The sequence below is a fragment of the Anabas testudineus genome, chromosome 12, assembly GCF_900324465.2.
Source record: "Anabas testudineus chromosome 12, fAnaTes1.2, whole genome shotgun sequence".
NCBI classification, from domain to species: domain Eukaryota; kingdom Metazoa; phylum Chordata; class Actinopteri; order Anabantiformes; family Anabantidae; genus Anabas; species Anabas testudineus.
Window position 1 is genome coordinate 2,348,447 of NC_046621.1, and position 18,760 is coordinate 2,367,206.

Here is an 18,760-nt window from a genome sequence, read left to right on the forward strand (position 1 = left end):
ACTTCTGAACTGAACACTGTGGAACACTGTGAAAGCTGAACGGAAATTCTCTCTGCTCCACTCTGCTCTGGGGCTCTTGACCTTCACATTTTTAAACTCCTGGCTATGGCCCTGACTTTTACATCTCTGTTTATTTCAGTGGAGGGGCCGTGTCAGGTTAAACTCATCCAGATGAAGGCGTAAACCTGCTTGTTGAAACAAAGCACAGAAACTGCTGTTTTATTTTAAACGTCCAATCCAATTGAAGCTTGTTTCAGAACATTAATAAATGAAAACATGGGGGAAACGAGCAAAATTATTTCGCTCCCATTGTTAAAATGTACAGTGTTTTGTAAAAACTGGACAGTGAAGTGTTGTTTGACTGTGACAGCAGGTGCAGAATAATTTCACTGGAACAAATGTACACTTTAAACAGGACATTTAATAGAACTGAGAGCCCATAGGAAGCAGGGAAAGGGGGAAGACAACTCTCTAAATCAAGCTTGTCATTACATATTGAGCAACAGGGGCTGGGTACCTCCTCAGTTTGAGAGTTTGCCTAAATGGGTGTGATAGCCTCCATCTGGGAAGATGTGTAACAAAACAACAATCCAAACGCTGCAGATCCACTTCAGGATCCGCGCATTTCCACTGCAGTGATGTGAGGCAAACTGCCAAACCCAGTGACACAGACGTGAGTTTACTATTTGGTGAAGGACCATCTGAGTCTCCACCTGCAGACCTCCCCGGATTTCCCCGCAGTTCACCTCCAGGCTTCATTCAGGTGGGCAGAGCGCAGACTCATCTCATCCCTGCGTGTAAAAACACCTCTGGTCTACAAACAGAAGGAGGAGTGCGCCTGTTCGCTGCCTTGTGCCACTCTTTACTTTCAGAGGAGCCGCTGGGTGGACCCGACAGAGGAGAAGGAACACATCCACACACCGCTTGTGTCGTTACCTTCATGCGTAACCGCTTTGCGCTTCAGTCCGCATCTTGACTGCAGGAGGGTTCACGCCGCAGCACAGCGCAGCGCACAGAGCAGAGGTAAAGTTCAGCTGTTTTTGTGATTAACAAAGATGAAGACATCTATAAAAACATCATTTAAAATCATTCCTCTGCTGCTGCTTAGTGAAGTGATGGACACAGCCGGAGGCTTTTTGGCACTTTGCCTTTATCAACTCTGCCTTTAGGCAGATTGCTTGTGATGTTATTACAGATACGTTGCGGTTTAAACCAAAAGGAATTCATGGAGTGACACTTGATTTAAAGCTCTCATTAATTTGGTGATTTGATGTTTCCACTGGGGTCATAAAGTGCTTCTTTATCTGAAGATTGTCCACTTAAAAAAGATGTTGTTGTTTTAATTTGATTTGATTTATTTTGTTATATAAAAATTTAATTAGTTAATAAAATGTTTCTGATCTTCACTGTTACTAAGAGGAAAGTTGAATTTATAGATTAATTAGTGTGAATTAGCTCTGAATTACTAAACAGTTCCACCTTCATGTGTTACAAGTGCTGCTTTGATCATTTTTTCAATGTCCTGCTCAGAACTTTATGCACTGAAGTACAATTCTGAGATATTGAACTGTACTAGAATTTGCAGTGTTCCAGTAGTATCCTGTAAACGGCACAATAAGAAACTCCTGAAGTGGCTTTTCCTGACTAGTAGCTTCAGTACTTGATTAATCATTCATATCAGTTTAATAAACCACTGGTTGGACAAAACCAGGCATTTGGAGAGGTCTGCTCAGGCTCTAAATGAGATTCTATGAATATGATAAAGGAATTTATTATTTGTAGTTTTATTGGTACTGTAGTAGTTTTACTTAAAGGTTCCATGTGGACGTTTTGACCACTATTTGCACTATGGGGAAATGTTTTCATGATTGTCAGACAGGAAACATGGATGTAACAATACATGTTTTACTAGCCAACTCCAATCGTCACCTTTAAGTAAAACTTGTATTTTTAACAGATCTGTTTCCATCATATTATTGTTATTTGATGTGGGAAAGTTAAATGATTTATATATATCATCTTCACAGAACTGTGTATTATATCTAAAATGGGCCCTTTTGCTTGAGGGCCAAGTATTTATCTGTTGGGAGTATCTCTCCTAGGTTTTCTTTACGTAAGTAATTTGATTTAAACATCCATTTTTTTTGATTCAGTGTAAACAAGAGCCTCCTCTGTAATCAGTCGCCCGCAGAATTCTTGGGATTGTTCATATTGGCCCTTTATGATTTGGCTGGATGATGCATTAGTGTGTTGCAAGAGAATAAACCTTGTGTAAGTCATATGGATAACTCTTAATAGTAGTATGAAATTGCCTCTGCAGCGCTCTATAAATTGAGGTTTCATTTTGCTTTCCTCAGACTCACTCATCCGCTCGTCGCGTGTCAGTGGAGACGATCATATTTGTAAGAGTTGTCATAGTTGTGGTCGACCATGTTGTGCAGCGGAGCCCGAGTGATTTAGAGCTGAAAACTTTGGGGCTGTGAGTGACTCTCAGCCCAACAACCGTCCTCTGTGTGCTGGCTTAGACGTGGCGGCTCCACCCTGACCCCCACCCTTTACCCCTGCACCCACCCACCCAACACACACACAGAGTGCAGCCTGCAGTGGTCTATGTCAACCCCCCAAATGAAAAGATGGTCTATTCTCTGCAACAACACACACACACACACAACTCTGATTTGTCTAAATTAGTGGTGATCAGCAAAACAACAGGTTAAATGAATCTGTGGCTTTGTGCTCACATCAGTGTGTGTGTGTGTGTGTATTTTCTTGTGCAGCAATATGTTAATTAAGAAGCGGTCTGTATATTTGCCTCATGAATAGAGGTTTCTGTCGTGTTGACTAATGTTTTTGAAATCTACTGGATGCAGCTTTAAAGGAGCCGTTCCCCTAAATAGACTCTGTGTGTATAAATGCTCTCACCACTGTGTGTCTAGCAAACACCTTCTTTTCTAACTTTACCTCATTTTACCAAAAGTAAAAATGAAGCAACATTTAATTTTAGGTAAAAATGTTGACAGACTGTGTTTGTTGATAGAAGCAATGACCAATACTGCAAAACTGGATGTACCCATTAACATGGAGGCTCCATTTGCCTCTAATTGTACCCACACTGTCATTGCTTCATGCATGGATATTAGCTGAATTGCAAATAACTTGGAAACACTGGTGGTGAGACTCATGCAGGCCAACCTGTGAGGTTGTACTAATGCTGCCTTCACATGTTGTTGGCAGAATGGGAAGAACAGCAAAAAATACCCATTTACTCCAATTAGGGAGTGTTTGTGCATCAATCTAACGTGGTTAGCCCTGGAAGCCAGTTTACATTAGGTAGACGGCCCAAACATATTCATAGCTGCTTCTTACAAAGTCAGACCAGATGCAAACTCTGCATTTGGACAGAGCTATGCTAGTTGTTTCCCCCTGTTTCCAGTCTTTGTGCTAAGCTAAGCTAATCATGAACTGTTCCTTTTCGGATGTCGCACATTTGCACTATTTAAAATTAAAAACGACCGATGAAAGGAAATGATACGTAACCCTTAAACATAAGATATTACCCTGTCTCAAATCAGCTTTGACTGGTGCCGAACTTTAACCTTTGGTTGTCACCTCTGACACTGTCAGGACATAAAGATCTCGTCAGGGTCGAGGCAGGTAGTTAACAGAGATGGGAGAGAGGTTCAGTGAGCGAGGAATAATGGGATGAGGAGAGAGGTGAGAGGTGCGAGGAGGTTAAAAGGTTGAGACCAGAGCTCCTCGAGAGTCATCAAGGTTTTATCATCAAGATTTATCATGTTGTTGCTCGGACAGGGATTAATTTGTCCCTGCATAATAAATTTGGACTTTGTAAAATGAATCTCAGTCCGAAAAGTAACTACAGAAAAAGTTGTGTCTATCAAATGTAGGTCTGCTGAAAATAAAACCATGATGCTCAGGATCCAGTGTCCATTACATACTGAGTGAAACATGCTGAGATTCGTACTGAACTTAAAGAGTTTTGCAGGTATTTGATCATAAAGTGTTGACAAAGTATTCGACAACATTTTGACCTGAAGATGATGCTAGAGAGGATCAGTGATTCATCCTGAGGGGAACGTGCACGTCAGGTAGATTAATCCAACGCAGGAAACAGGCGTTATGGATACAAGAGGCAGATCTAGTAGGCCGGCTGATCCACCACAGGTGTGTTGGTTGACAGAACAGTCTGAGGACACCTGTTGGCTGGAGGGGGAATGATGGGGAACAACAAACAGTTGGATTCATCTTCTGTGACCCATGAAATTTAATAGTTGTTGAGATATTTTGATTTGAATTTAAAGTGCTGGACCAACCAGTCCGATGCCATCTGTAGACCGTGTTAGCATGCTGATGTTAGCATTTAGCCTCAACAGACGGACATTTGCACACACCTCACGTTGTGATTAACCATCGACTACTGCAAAAGGAGCCAGGACGACATGTTGCACAAACACATTCTGTCGGAGCAAAACCTGCAGGCGGTGCATTTATTGGGGATTGTTTCCAGCACATTTGGTGCACGTGGAATTGACTCAAAATAAATGACAGTGTATGTTGATGGTAATAAAGAAACCCATTACTCAGCCCAGTGGTATGATCAACATTGCGCTGTTTTAATAGTTGTAGTCTGTTGCACAGAGGAACAAGGGCTCAGATCTGGCTCTGATACAATACTAAGTAATGTTGTGTCTTCTCATGGGGGTATTGGATGTTTGCTTTAGAAAACTACAGCATGAATGTTTGTTAGAAATTCATATGGAGCATCCTGATTGGACATAAGAGCCCTTAAACCTTATTCCCCCTGCTGCTGCTGCTTCATAGACCTTCTGTACTCTGCACTGAGGACTCTTTGTAGCAGCCTAGGTGGTGTGACGGTGACGTAAAAAACCTCATGTGCAACGGTTTGAAGCCACCACTTTAACCACCGAGGAAAATATATGTGGTGTGCAATGAGGAAACTGACTGAGTTATTTGTGAGCTTCCCCAGACTGTGTGTACAGTAAATACCCCACCCATCATTTCATACCCCCACCCACATTCATTCGATTTCCACAGGAGGTTCTGTCACAGCTGTTGAAACCTGTTACAGGAGGGTTTTCCCGGTTCGGTGCAGAGATGCTGAATACAGCATCTTTCCTGCATCATTTCCCATCAGCCTCAGAGGTGGAAAAGCTTTGTAAAAGGAGGAAATACCTGCACACTAGGCATTTAGTTAAAGCCCCAGAATAAAGTTTGTGTTTGGTTTGAGGGAGGAACGTTCCATCTTTTTTATAAGGTGGATTTATTTAAAGAATGACACAGACTCTGTTATTTTTACTATTTTTAACTTTGTCTGTTGCTCCATGTTGGCTAACAGACTAAACGTACATCATGTTTGTGGCCTGTTTTATAAGAGCAAAAGTGTTGATTAATCTGTACAGTGACACCAGAGATGAACTCTTTATCTGTTTAAGACGAGTATCAGTGTCAGCTGGGTGACCTGTAATGTTCTACAGAGCTCTGAAGAGCTGCAGTCTCGGGTGAGGAAAGGTATCCCCTAGATAGCAGTATAGTAAAAGAGTCCACCACTTAGTCTCCTGCTATCTGCTCCATAAACTGTCTACCCAACGCCAGGAGCCTGATTTGGATTGTAGTGTTATCGCGTCGTGTGTTTATCTGTGATTGTTTTGTGAAGTGTCAAACGCAGAATTTGTATCCATCCACGTGATGTTGTGACTGGCTGAGTTTGTAGAGGCGTGAGTGGAGGATTCACTGCATTTTTACGCCACTTTACACGTTAACAACACCATGAATCTCTTCCACGAGAGACGGTCTTAACGTAGGCTTCATTGTCCCCAGTCGTGCGATCCATCACTTCTCACCCTGCTCTGTGATGTCGGACCATTTCTCGCAGCCTTTAACAACAAAATGTGGCGACATTGTTGACCTCTGAGGGAACAGAGAGCTGGAGAAATCAGAAACACATTGCACACCACGCTTCAGTGACCAAATGTTTTTGGCTATCTTGCCTTCATCAGGGTGGTGCCTGAGCCTGTTTCCAGTTTACTCTTAATAATCATATGATCATATGACCGTAGGATTATTGGATTGTAAACAAAGCTTGGAGCTGGAGGAGAGTTCTGCGTTGTACATTTGAAGGGCTGCTGGTCTGCAACTTGATGTACATGTTTTCTTAAAATAAAGAAATCATTGCTTGTCAACACGGCCTCTCTCTCTCGGACATAACTGAAACAGAGACATAACACATAGGTTGAGATCATCCTCTTCCTGTTTCAACATCCATCAGCGTGTGTCACTAAGACGTGGACGTAATAGAATCCATACATTTATCTCACTGCCTGCCTCCCCTTAAGAGCGGCCATGACCCCTTACATCACACACAGGAGAGGCCCCTAAACCTTTTTTGAGGGATGCAAAAAGTGTAAAAACCCACAGTTTCATCTCAAAGGGAAATTACTGCTACTACAGGAATTACATCACAGATTTTTTGGTCACTTGGTGGCAGCAGAAACAAGGTGCAAACACAGCACTTAACATATTATTACAATTCAATTTAATGAGGCTTGTTACCAGAAATGACTCGTTTCCTCACTTGGTTACAGAAGAGTTTGATAATTAAGTCAGGGTCACGTTAATTTAAGTCCAATACAAACATTGTGTGGACACACATTTAGATGATGATGATCGTCTACCGTGTGCCTCTATTCGCTGTTCCTTTCTTTCTGTTAATGTCTCCTTGCGTGTCGCTCAGAATTTCGGGCTTTTGGTGATTCACACCTCATTTAGTTCAGTATCTGAAGGAGGTTTTGTGACGGTCAAGTGGCCACTTGTGCTCTTTGCAGCTTCAAATTATATTATTATTATATTAGCAACAAACCTGGAATATCCCGAGTTGTTCCTGGGAACAGCAGAAGCCGAGGTCTCAAACACATTAGTCTGAAACATTTACAAAGACATATGTTTGTTTTATGTACATTACTATCGTTGGATTTTGATATTATTAGCAATCTGAATATTGTTGTCAGCATTTTATAGATTTGTCTTCTACTTTTTGTAGCATAGTTGTGAAATATACTGCAGGTAGATAGAGAACGAATGATATTCATTATAAGTTAATCTGAGAGTAAAGTCTGAAAACTGAAATGCATAAAGCTTTCTGTTTATTTTTTAACCCATTTGAATTAATTAACTAGCATTATGGATGTAATTAAGTATTCCTTAAACAACACAATGAAGCCTCTGAGCTTTGTGCATTAGATGGATCCTAACCAATAGTTTTGTTGTGTTTATATCACACATGAAAAACATGAAGATTAGAAATAATGATGCAGCTCGATTCAGATTCTCAAATACTAAAACTACAAAGACATGCATGTCAGAAATAAAAACATCCTGCTTCACATTACGATTAGATGCCAGTGATTCAGAGGCCAAATTACTAATGAAGATAAATGATGAATGAACAGTTTATATATGAGGAGAAATGATCCAGAATGAAGCAGATGTTTTTTCTCTAAATGTAACTCAGGAGTGTTGTGAAATATCTCGATGGTATCAGAACGTGCACTTGAATCCTCACTTGGAGTGAGCTCGAAGTGAGGATTAAGCTGTAGTCTTGGGCAGGTACTTGATCCAGGTAATCAGCAGTGGAAAATTACTATTGTATAAAACAGAATCAACATCTGGGACATATGAGGGACTTGTTGCAGACTTGGTTTGACTGTGGATGCTGGTGATGATTCTATCACTTTGAAACCTGCAGTGATGAGTGTGAGTTTCCTTTGTGACTAACAGAGCAAACGAGAGCCCTCACTGGCACAGCTGAAACATCCTCAAAGAAGAACCGACAACAGGATGGTGCGTCATTTCACAAACACTTATTATCACGTTGGGATGATTATTGAGGAGAATGGAAGTGGCTGCAAGATGACAGAACAACTTTTAGATGTGCTGGAAAAGAGAGAGGTGCAGCTGTGTGATGTGCCGAGGGCTCTACTTACAGATCACTGAGTGGAGCTCAGTAGTTCAGTGTTGCACTAAAACTAAAAATGGTCAGATTTGATGCAACAGGTCAGCAGACCCTGTGTTTTTTCTCCTAGTATGAGTAATGTTTTTAAAAACAAAAATGTTTTTTCTCATAATTCACCGTGACTGCCTTTTAAGTATTTCAGACTTTCAATGACAGATAAACAGGCTCATTTATCAAACTCCAACCCTCCAAACATGAGTAAATTGTGTTTTGACATGTAAAATGAGTGGAGTGACCACTTAAAGTGTCCTTCATTAAGTTTGGGGGGAAAAAACTGTAAAAAAAACTTTTGGTTATTTTTAACATTTACAGTTACTTTGCAGAAGATAACTAAGCTATTAAAGTGCTAAGCTTGCAGAAAGCGTTTATCATTTGGAGATCCATTTAAAGGTCATGTAAACATGCTTCTAATGGACCACTTTACTGACAATGCTGTGTAGAATTGCTGTCCGGGTCTTAACAGAATCCGCAGAGACTAAATAAAAGAGCACGACTAAACAAGGAATGGAAACTTGAAGTGTGTGTGCTGGGAGCACTGCTTCTTAACAGTTTAACTTAAGAGATGTTTAAAGATATGTTTGAAAATCCTGTAACTAGAAGGTTTTACGCAGTTTCAAGTATTTACATTGAGGATCTGCCTTCATTGTTAAAATGACCACAAACCAATATAAAACTAAAGTGTTTCTAACTCTGCAGAAGTCACAGCTTTTTCCTCCTCACTGTGGAGGCAGCTCTGTTTGTGTGACCCTCTTGGCTGTTGTGAAAACACTTTGATAGAGTTATTGTGCTAATTCTTTTACCAGAAAAAGTTAAAGCACATTAATAGTTATTCAGATAGGTTCAATTTAGAAGACTGTAAGACTGTAACTTACATTACGTAAAACATACGTTATTATAGTATAATCTTGGCAATAACAATAACAAACACACTTAAATCCACATAACAACTTGACAACTCTAATTGCTGCAGCGTGGAAGAAGCCCAGAATTAAATGCCTCGTTTACCGCCGAGTGCCTCTCATGTTACTGTGTCTGCAGACAGAATCTGCTGAGGGAGATCCAGCAGCCGACCTGTGTCCTCATACCTGAACCGTCATCATGCTGTTTGAGGACAAACAGGTGACGCACACACACCTGGCCTATAAAGACTTGGGCCTCATCACCCTCCACAGATGGAGGCTGTGGAATGCTGTCACTGTGGAGGCAGCATTTGAAAAGTGCTTTGTGTTGGTGTGAGGTCTTTTCCACAGATCTCAGACTGTTACACAACAGTTAAAGTTGATGACACCTGAGAATCACACATAAGAAGAATCAAACTCGATTCTCCTGCATCATTTTCTGCAGCTGCAGAATCCTCTCAGCCTCCTCCACCTCCCATCCTCCCTGCTTCTGCTGTATCTCAGTCTTCATCCCCCCCCCCCGTTTCAACTGCTCTCTCTGTGTGCTGCAGAGAAGAGTCGGACGCAAAAGTTTTCACCCATTTTAACGAGGAAATATCACATCTTACCCCACACACTGCATCTACTTCCATCGTTTGCTATGCATAATGACTATTTTCAGGTAGTATGTGTGTGTGTATGGTAACTGGCACAGTGCGTGTGTGCTGCAGAGTTATTCTGCTGACTGCAGGAGCTCCACCTGGCAGGGAGGGGGGGCAGTGCATCAGCAATTTGGGACGGAGTGAATGAAGATAAGCATGGAGAGGGCTAGAGTAGAGGAAGAAGGCATCGATCCTAACAGACATCATCGGAAGTCACACACGCCTCTAAAGAAACATATTGTTCTGACATACTATGGAAGTCCAGAGCTGCCAAGTTAAAATACATTTCAGTCACAAAAATGTATTTTGTGTTTGCATTTCCATGGTGGTACTATTGCATCTCCATAGCATGATACTGTTGTAATCAACATGTTTACATGCATCAATAAAACATGTTCTACATGTAAGAGACATCAAGTTATGCACATAATCCCACAAATGCATCGTAATAATGCATTAATCTGATGCAGCAGATGCATTTGTTGTGGTGGTGCAATTTAGCTTCATGAAATGAGATCTGATCTTCACGTCACAAATGACAACAAACATAATATTTCTAAGATGATAAAAACAAACAGTCATGATGTTTTATACTGAACACACCCATTAAACATACAAAGTGATAGTAAGTGAAACAGTAGGCTTCTAATGTCACTTTACGTCAACTGGAGTCAGGTGGAGCTGGGGGTTAAGAGCCACCTTTACTTGATCAATTTATGCAATAATACCTAGTAACTCTATGTTAAACAGACCAACATCACTACTATGTCTGACATGTAAAGTCAAATACATAAAAGATTACTTTGGTTTGGTTCTACATTTAGTTGAACTTTGGCTAAACTTGTGTTATGTACAAGGATCTATACTAATACCCCTGTTTAAAGATGTTGTCATGCACATGTTTATGTGAATAAAAAAGTTGTTTAACTCTGATAAATTATGTCAGAACAGCAACAAACTATCTGGCAAGGTGTAAATAAAAGTGACCGGTGTACTGGAGATACTGCTGAGCTGAAGGGGAAATAGAAACAGGTGTGTAAATGGTCATGAGATGGGCATTGGCAGGAGTTACTGCATGTAGAAATGAAAGGGGAGTTAGTGCATGGTAGAAAAGAGGTAGAGAAGACAAATGTGACGTTAGCAGTTGAAAGATATACAGTAGTAAAAGTTTTTTTGGATTCATAAAATGTCATTAGAGTCATTTTAACTTGGCAGTTCTATGTCTTATCACATCCTGTCCAAAAAACCTGTAAGATAATGCAGAAGAAATATCAGTAAAAAAGTGTGTCATCATCGTGCCTGGAACATTTCATTTTTTAAATATAATACTTTAATATTGTCATGCTTGGACCTCCATAAAACACATCTGAAGTGAAAGAGAAATGGTGAATCCCTCTCTGTTTGGGATGACTGTGTAGAGGATGAGCTGCAGTGTGTGTGTGTGTGTGTGTGTGTGTGAATGAAGCCTGAGGTGCGGGGGTGACGCTGCACTGTAGCACAGTCTCCCCCTGAAGTTGTGGACTTGTCAGTGTCACCGGGACATGCTGCTTCTTCGCACTGTTAGATGACAGAGAACATTTACTGCGCCGTACGTACAGTATCTACTCATGCTGGGTGTTTGCATGTATGATTATTCCAGAGTGTGTTGTGTTCAGGGGCTCTTGTACTAGTCGTCTGTAGAGTGTAGCCTCTTGTGGGACGTCCAGCATCAAGGACATCTGTAAATATTAAGTATTGCTGGTTTATTTTTCGATTGTTGTGACTCTTCAACAATTTAGGAATAAGGATGTGAGATTCGTGACGTGTGTGTTTGCCTGTAGATGTGCTGATTGACAACGGTGCGGGCTGGTCTACACTCTAATAGTAATTACACAGCTCTCGGGGTAGAAACAGCACTGCAGATAGAAATACTGAGCTGAACTGAGCTGCATGCAGAACGGTCTTACACGTGAGCACTCAGTGCCAATAACTTTGCTTTTCTGTGTCTTGCACTAACGGGTATAACTAGAGGAAAACTCTTTTAATAGCATCATCCGACTGTCCATACAGTACAGTAATCCCCCACCCTCTCTTTCTGTGTCTCTGCAGTGATCAGACCCCCAGTTTGGTGAGTGAAGATGATTCCTGTGCTGATCTATGCTTTGATCTCACTGAGCATAGCAAGTACCGATTTAGACACGCTGTATCCTGAGCTGGAGCACTCAAGAACCATCTACGTCACAGGTGAGTGGCTGCATTCAGTGCATTTCTTCAGGGCAATCTGACAATGTCATACAGACTTGCAGATTCTAGAGACCTTTCTCCAATGTCCTTTTTCTGTGTTGCGTTCACGACACTCACTCTGCAGTGTCATTTGTTTCCCCAGTTTATCAGCACGTCCTGCTGTGATAAGACTGCTATGTGGCGGATGATTAGCACACTGAGATAGAGCAATCTCCGTAGACTATCAGTGCTTACAGATGAAAACTGTGCACATGATTACATTTTTATGACTGTAAGAAAAAACTGTAAGTAAAGAACCATCTGCAGTGACACTCGTCATATCTTGCTCAGTCTATCGTGAAATATGGACAAAACCAAATCTGCATAAACTCAGGAAACATAAACATGTTTCATGTATTTATTGGTGTTTTGTACCTACTAACCAATAAATAACTAATTATATTAGAATATATCTATATTATGTAACTACTAAATAGAAATAATTAACTAAGAACCTATTGAAAACAAATAAAACAACCAGCTAATAAATTACCAGCTTATCAACCAATAATTAACTTACTCCAAATTGACTAATTAATTAGAAATACTGTAAACTAAGTAATTAATATTAGTAAGTAGTCAATTAGTAACTTATAATAAGTTAAACTTCATACTAACTCATAATAACCTAACAACTAACTAACTTATAACTAATTAATTACTAAGTAAAGGCAAGTTATTTATTATAAAGTGCATTAGAAGATCATCGTTGTCGTCATCATCAAACTAATAACCAATAAGGATAACTAGTTAACTAACCAGTTGAGTGTAGGATTATGTAAATGCTGAAGTGAGACAACAGATAAATAATAAATGAGTGACGCCTCCGTGTGATTCATCAGTGACGTTTAACCAGAACCAGTGATGATTCAGGAGCTGAAGCAGTTCAGAGAAAACGTCAGAACAGAACATAGGATCAATGAGCCGTTAACTGTCGTACACATGCTGATACAGCAGACGAGATGAAACGCTGTGGTGGTCAGCGAGTGTGTGTGTGTGTGTGTGTGTGTGTGTGTGTAGCCAGCCAATCTGAAAACTCTGTTAGTGATGGAGGCAGCAGAAGATGAATCACATGCGACAGTAAACATTTTGTTCAGTTATAACTGTTAGGAGTCATTTTAATGTCTGCACAGATTGAAGTTATTGATTCATTTCACCTTGTGAAGCAGCGGCTGCATGGATCCAAGTTCATGACATAAAGGTGCTGGGAACTAGTTAAAGGACTAGTTCAACACCATTTTGGGAAGTTAGAAAAGACTACAGTATAAACAGAGGGAGTTGTTGAGTAACAGGTGGGGCAGCGAGCAGCTTGGTGAGGTGTTGGCAGGTTTGGAACCATAGTTTCTGCACAGTTCTGTATCAACTACATAACAACTAACAACTTACATCATGACAGGAGACACTGCACAGGCAGCAGACTGTTGTGGACAGAGCCGGGTTTGCCAGTTAGACAAGTCCTAACTCCTTGGTGTTTGTGTCTGTCCACTGTATGTTCATCATGTTATCTATCTTCTAACTACGTCACCATGCTGCAGAAAATGGCCCTCGACTCTCAGTGGTGGCAGCAGAGTCAAAGGTGGTGTCGAGGCGAGGAGGAAACGCTACGTTACCATGCAGGATCCAAAGGGACCAATCACTGGCACCAAGTCGTAAGATGAGGATCAAATGGACCAAGCTGACTTCAGACTACCTGAAAGAGGTAACAGATTATTTAGAGTGACAGATTGTTACCTGTGTGGTGAGATGTTTTCTTCATTAAAGCGTGTGTAGCATTTGAATACAACACATATTACTGTACAGTGTTTATGTCAGATACATCCAGGCATGACTGGCAGGTAAATAGGGGAAAGAGCCTGCTATATTGGCACAGGTGATTGCTAAAAGGCTAACAGGTTGCAGGCGTGGAGATGAAGCATCAGACCACAGGTGTGGTGTGAAACTTAATGTTTCTGAATATGACTAAGATGATCATCTATAAGATAATCCAGAGTACACCTTTATCCCATTTTGACATCATTAACCCATCCCTCTTCATCTTACTACAGCTGGATGTTTTTGTTGCCATGGATTATCACAAAAGAAGTTATGGAAGTTTCCATGGACGTGTTTACCTACAAGGCTCCTCTCCCATGGACGCCTCTCTGGTTATCACAGAAATCACTCTGGAGGATTATGGGAGATATAAATGTGAAGTTATTGATGGACTGGAAGATGGAACGGTGGTGGTGTCCCTTGACCTTGAAGGTAAATAAGGATGAACACATTTCTTGAAATGGGAAACAATAAGGATGTGGCTCCTTTTTGTTCTATAGATAAACTGTCTGTTAAATGTCGCTGCACTGTAACAAGCTGCAGTCCGGCTAAATTTAGCACATTTAGCAGAGACCGCCTGGGGGAATGTCAAGCACAAGTGTATTGTGTAAGCATAGCCTACATCAGTGTCAGAGCAGCTTCATTATGTCTCAGAGTCACCAGAGAGGTCAGCCAAACCTGCCTGAAGTCAAAACGCTGGCACGGTGACGGTGACAAGGAAACAGCTGTGCTTAGGCAGCAAGATGTGTTTTCTCTCAGTCATTAGGTTAAATAACAGGACTGAATACAAAGCCCAGGGGATCAGTCCTAGGTTTGTCTGCTAACAAGTCGTCTATCATAGCTTCTCACCTCTCCACGTAGGTGTTGTCTACCCCTACTTCCCCCGGCTGGGTCGCTACAACCTCAATTTCTACGACGCTGAGCGAGCGTGTCGTGAACAGGATGCCATCGTGGCGTCCTTCGACCAGCTGTATGAGGCGTGGCGAGGAGGGATGGACTGGTGCAACGCCGGCTGGCTGAGTGACGGCTCAGTCCAGTATCCCATCACCACCCCCAGAGAACCCTGCGGAGGCAAGAACACGGTTCCGGGAATTCGCAACTATGGCCTGAGAGACAAGGACAAGAACCACTATGATGTGTTTTGCTTCACCTCCCACTACAAAGGTGAAGAGCACTGGGCTTTTTGGTGTTTCTTTGTGGACTCTTGGTGGTCTTTATATCTTTACAACTCTCTGCCTGTGTTTTGTCTCCTCAGGTCGGTTCTACTACCTGATCCATCCCTCTAAGTTAACCTACGACGAGGCAGTCAGGGCTTGTCAAAAAGACGGTGCTCAAATCGCCAAGGTCGGTCAGATGTATGCCGCCTGGAAGCTGCTGGGTTATGACCGTTGCGACGCCGGCTGGTTGGCTGACGGCAGCGTGCGTTATCCCATCTCCAGTCCCCGTCGACGCTGCAGTCCCACAGAAGCTGCCGTGAGGTTCCACGGCTTCCCCGACAAAAAGCACAAGCTGTACGGAGTGTACTGCTTCAAGGGCCACAACTGAGCTGCAGACACACACGCAGACGACCTGAAAACACACACAATACATTAGGATGCACACAGACAAACACACACACACACACTGGTCTTACTATAGTTTTTAAGATGCTCATCAACATAATGCATTCCACAGCCCCTTACCCTTATCTTAACCATCGCAAACCAATACTAACCCTTACACTACCCTGAACCCGAACCCTAAAACCAAGTCTTAACCCTCAAACAGCCATTTGAAGCTGTGAGGACCAGTTGTCCTCACATTCTACATCAATGCAAAGACATGAACACACACATGCTAGTGAACACGCGAGTGGGGTGAAGGTCTGAACTAACACATTCAAACTGTGATACTTTATTTCATGGAAACCTAAAGAGATTGTCAGACAGAGTCATGTGCTTTGTAATCCGGGACCTGATAATCAACTATGGATAGTTTACACATATTTAAGGGTTATAATATTTAATCAATGCCTTCGAGGCGGGTGGGTTGATGTTGAGGCTGAGGGTAGCAGTCATTCAAGAATGGACTACGCACATCGTGCAACACGGAGCAACACGTCTGAACTGAGAACAGTCTAACAGCCAAATGTCTCATGGTTGGACTGATACTTTGGGCACTTATCTTGTTTTGTTCAAGACCTGGAACAAAGACAAAGCCATGACGCACGACAGACGAAGGGAAAAAAATAGCTTAGATCCTCTGATTGCGAGCGTAGCACAACTAAACCGATCTTCGCTGTCCATTCTTAACAAGGTGCTACGACTGGTACTTTGTACTTCATCATACCGTCCAGTATTTTATGTTTTTATACAAATGTGTTGGACCAAACATCAGTCTCTTCACTAAAATGAATAGGAAAAAGGAACATCCAACTGTTAGCATTGTTTATGTTTTATAAGTATGTAGAATGTGATTATCTAGAAATGTCTTTCTGTTAATGCCTTTTTTTTTTTTTTTTTTGATATACTGTAGAAATATTTACATTATTATTATTATTATGTCTTTTTGGCCAAATTATCAAAGTCTCTTCAGTTTACAGTCAACATGCCGACAGTGGAAAACACACAAAACTCCACAAAACTAAAAAGATATTTTTTGCACTGAACATATAGAAGATGTCTAGAGGAGGAGAGGTCACAGTAGTTCACAGTATGCAGCAATAGAAAATGCCTGGCAGAAATCAAAACAGCAAGGTTGTTATTGTACGAGCTCGGTTTTAGACATCTGTGGCTGTATCTCAGTTTGGCTTGAACTTCAGCGCATGACATCGCTTCAACCTGCACACAGCAAAGCAGCTCTCACTGTAGATTTACACACACTATCTAGCTGTCGCCGTGATAAACTGCTATTTTTGATACAAATACTGTAGTTTCTTATAGTGAATGAGCAGAGTGAAGACCTGCCACCAGCTGACCTCAGCTCTCTGAACCCAACTGTGTGAATGTGTTTTGTGACCTGGAATGATAAAATATTCTCCCTAAACTAAAATTACTAAATAATCAGCTAAAGATGTTGAATTAATTAACAGTGGATGGAATAGCTTCACTGCTTAGACTGATACGTAGCCTGGTCATTGACAATCACACACACAATAATTACACAATAGGTGCTGAGACAAAACGAAAGCCTTAAAAACACCACGTTTTGACCATCGTGTTACAGTGTGTGTTTATCAGTCGTGTGTTTCCTTGAAGCTACAGTATATTCAGGAAATAATGTTTCTGAACAATTTGCTATTTTTAGCAACGTATGCTGGTTTTTGTAAAATTACTAAAGGTTTAATGATGTAACAAGAAAAAAGTGATGTAACGAGAAACATTTCTCACAAAAGCAGCAAATTAAAACTTGGTAATAATACCAAAATACTGTATGGGACAAAAATAATGTTAAAAGCTGGTCACAGTGTAAAAGGATCTATTAGAACAGGAATAGTTTGTCAATGCTGACACATTGGAAAGACTAAAATCACTAATTTTTATTTATAAAATCATTAAAATGTAACTAAAACTACATCAAACCAGGTGCTAAGGTGAATGCTGTATTTGAGCCCTGCATGCAGAACGATTTGTGGACAAATCACAGAGTGAGGTACAGAGCGCTGAGGTCACACATGGACTAAGCCAGGTCTTGTGTGAGCACGGTTTTCTTGGCATCGACTGGATCTCTGGATGCTAGAAGTTCTGCAAGACTCAGCTCTGAACCAGCCGACGTGTCGCTGAGCTCACCGATCAGAAACAGCAGGCCTGCAGCCAATCTGCACCAGCCTGCTGAATGAGACAGAAATACAATACATTCAATAATTCCTGCATGGAGCGACGAAGGGCTCCTTCCATGTAGGGTATCAACGAGTGTGCAAGCTCCCTGCACGAGTCCCAGCTGGCTCAGACACAGGTTTAAGTCATCCACTTGGGCCTGGTGCAGCGTTAGCTTTACTTGGCTCCACATTTGACAAACCACTAAACAAGTCAGAGTCATGTTACACTTATCAGTGCAGAACTGCTGGACAGACCCATAAAAATCCTCTCTGTAAGGATTAGCCATTGACAGTGTGGGAGGCTTAATTGTGGTTTTACAGAACAATAACTATGAAGTAGTACTGACGAGTTCACTGCAACATATTCGTTCCTTTACCGTGTACTATTGTCAGGTATCGTACACAGTTTGCAAACAGTGTTGAGTCAGAAAGTGACAGTACCAGGCTGAGAAATAGCCCTAACCAGTGAAATCACAACTAGCTTAGCAGTTTGTGTTTGTATTAATTATAGAAAGATACTACTTATGTTAATTAGTCAGCCCTAAAGATGATGATGGATACGATCTCACATCTGTGGATAGAATATAGAGCTGTAGCTGTGTGTTCGTGCTCGCTTCGTTTACCATAAAGGCCAGATCAACAGCTCACCTGGCTCTGTCCAGAGGGAAACATCAGTCTAGCAGCATCAGGTTTCTATGAATTCAACAAACCAGATATAACATGTTAATTGGTGAAATTTAGAGGTGCTAGTACGCAGAGTTTGTGAACTGACTGGTATCAATGTGGTATCATATAAAAGAAGTGAACATGTATTTCCCAAAATGTCAAACTGTTTTTAAAAAAGTCAAATGATGTCTGACTAACTTTGCTCATCACAAGTCTTGTTAAAACTGACGCATATAAGGAAACCTAAGGCAGCCAAAGACAAAAGGGCAATAAAACAGTACATAAACCCAGACTCTGCCTCGCTTTCTTTGCACAGAGCTCATTGAGTTCATCTATTATCTGAAATGCGTCATGACAACTCATGGAGCAATCACAAAAGAAAATAAAAGTCAGCAAAGTTCACGTCGGCTGGAGCCGGACTGTAATTGACTTTAAGGTCGCTGTTAATAGAGAGTGCCAGGTGTAGTTCCTGGGTAATGCAGTAATGTGCTCAATGTGTTTCCAAAGGGAGGGGCGCCGCTTACACAAATGTTTTCTCTGACGGGGCTGGTCGTGGTGCTGCCTTCAGCTGATTTTATAACAGAAACACATCACGCTGCTGAAGCTCAGGATCCTTTTAAGACCTGAAAGCTGTTGG

The 18,760-nt window shown here is 41.4% G+C and overlaps 1 protein-coding gene across 1 annotated transcript; it reads left to right on the plus strand.

Annotated features, from left to right (window-relative positions):
- The first annotated feature begins 584 nt into the window (after positions 1-584).
- LOC113159880 (hyaluronan and proteoglycan link protein 1-like) lies at positions 585-18,408 on the plus strand. Its single transcript, XM_026356851.1, has 6 exons — positions 585-1,023; positions 11,676-11,810; positions 13,385-13,548; positions 13,895-14,093; positions 14,523-14,825; positions 14,917-18,408. The coding sequence occupies exons 2-6, from the start codon at positions 11,705-11,707 to the stop codon at positions 15,204-15,206; spliced, it is 1,062 nt and encodes a 353-aa protein (XP_026212636.1). The 5' UTR covers positions 585-1,023; positions 11,676-11,704; the 3' UTR covers positions 15,207-18,408.
- Positions 18,409-18,760: the final 352 nt, after the last annotated feature.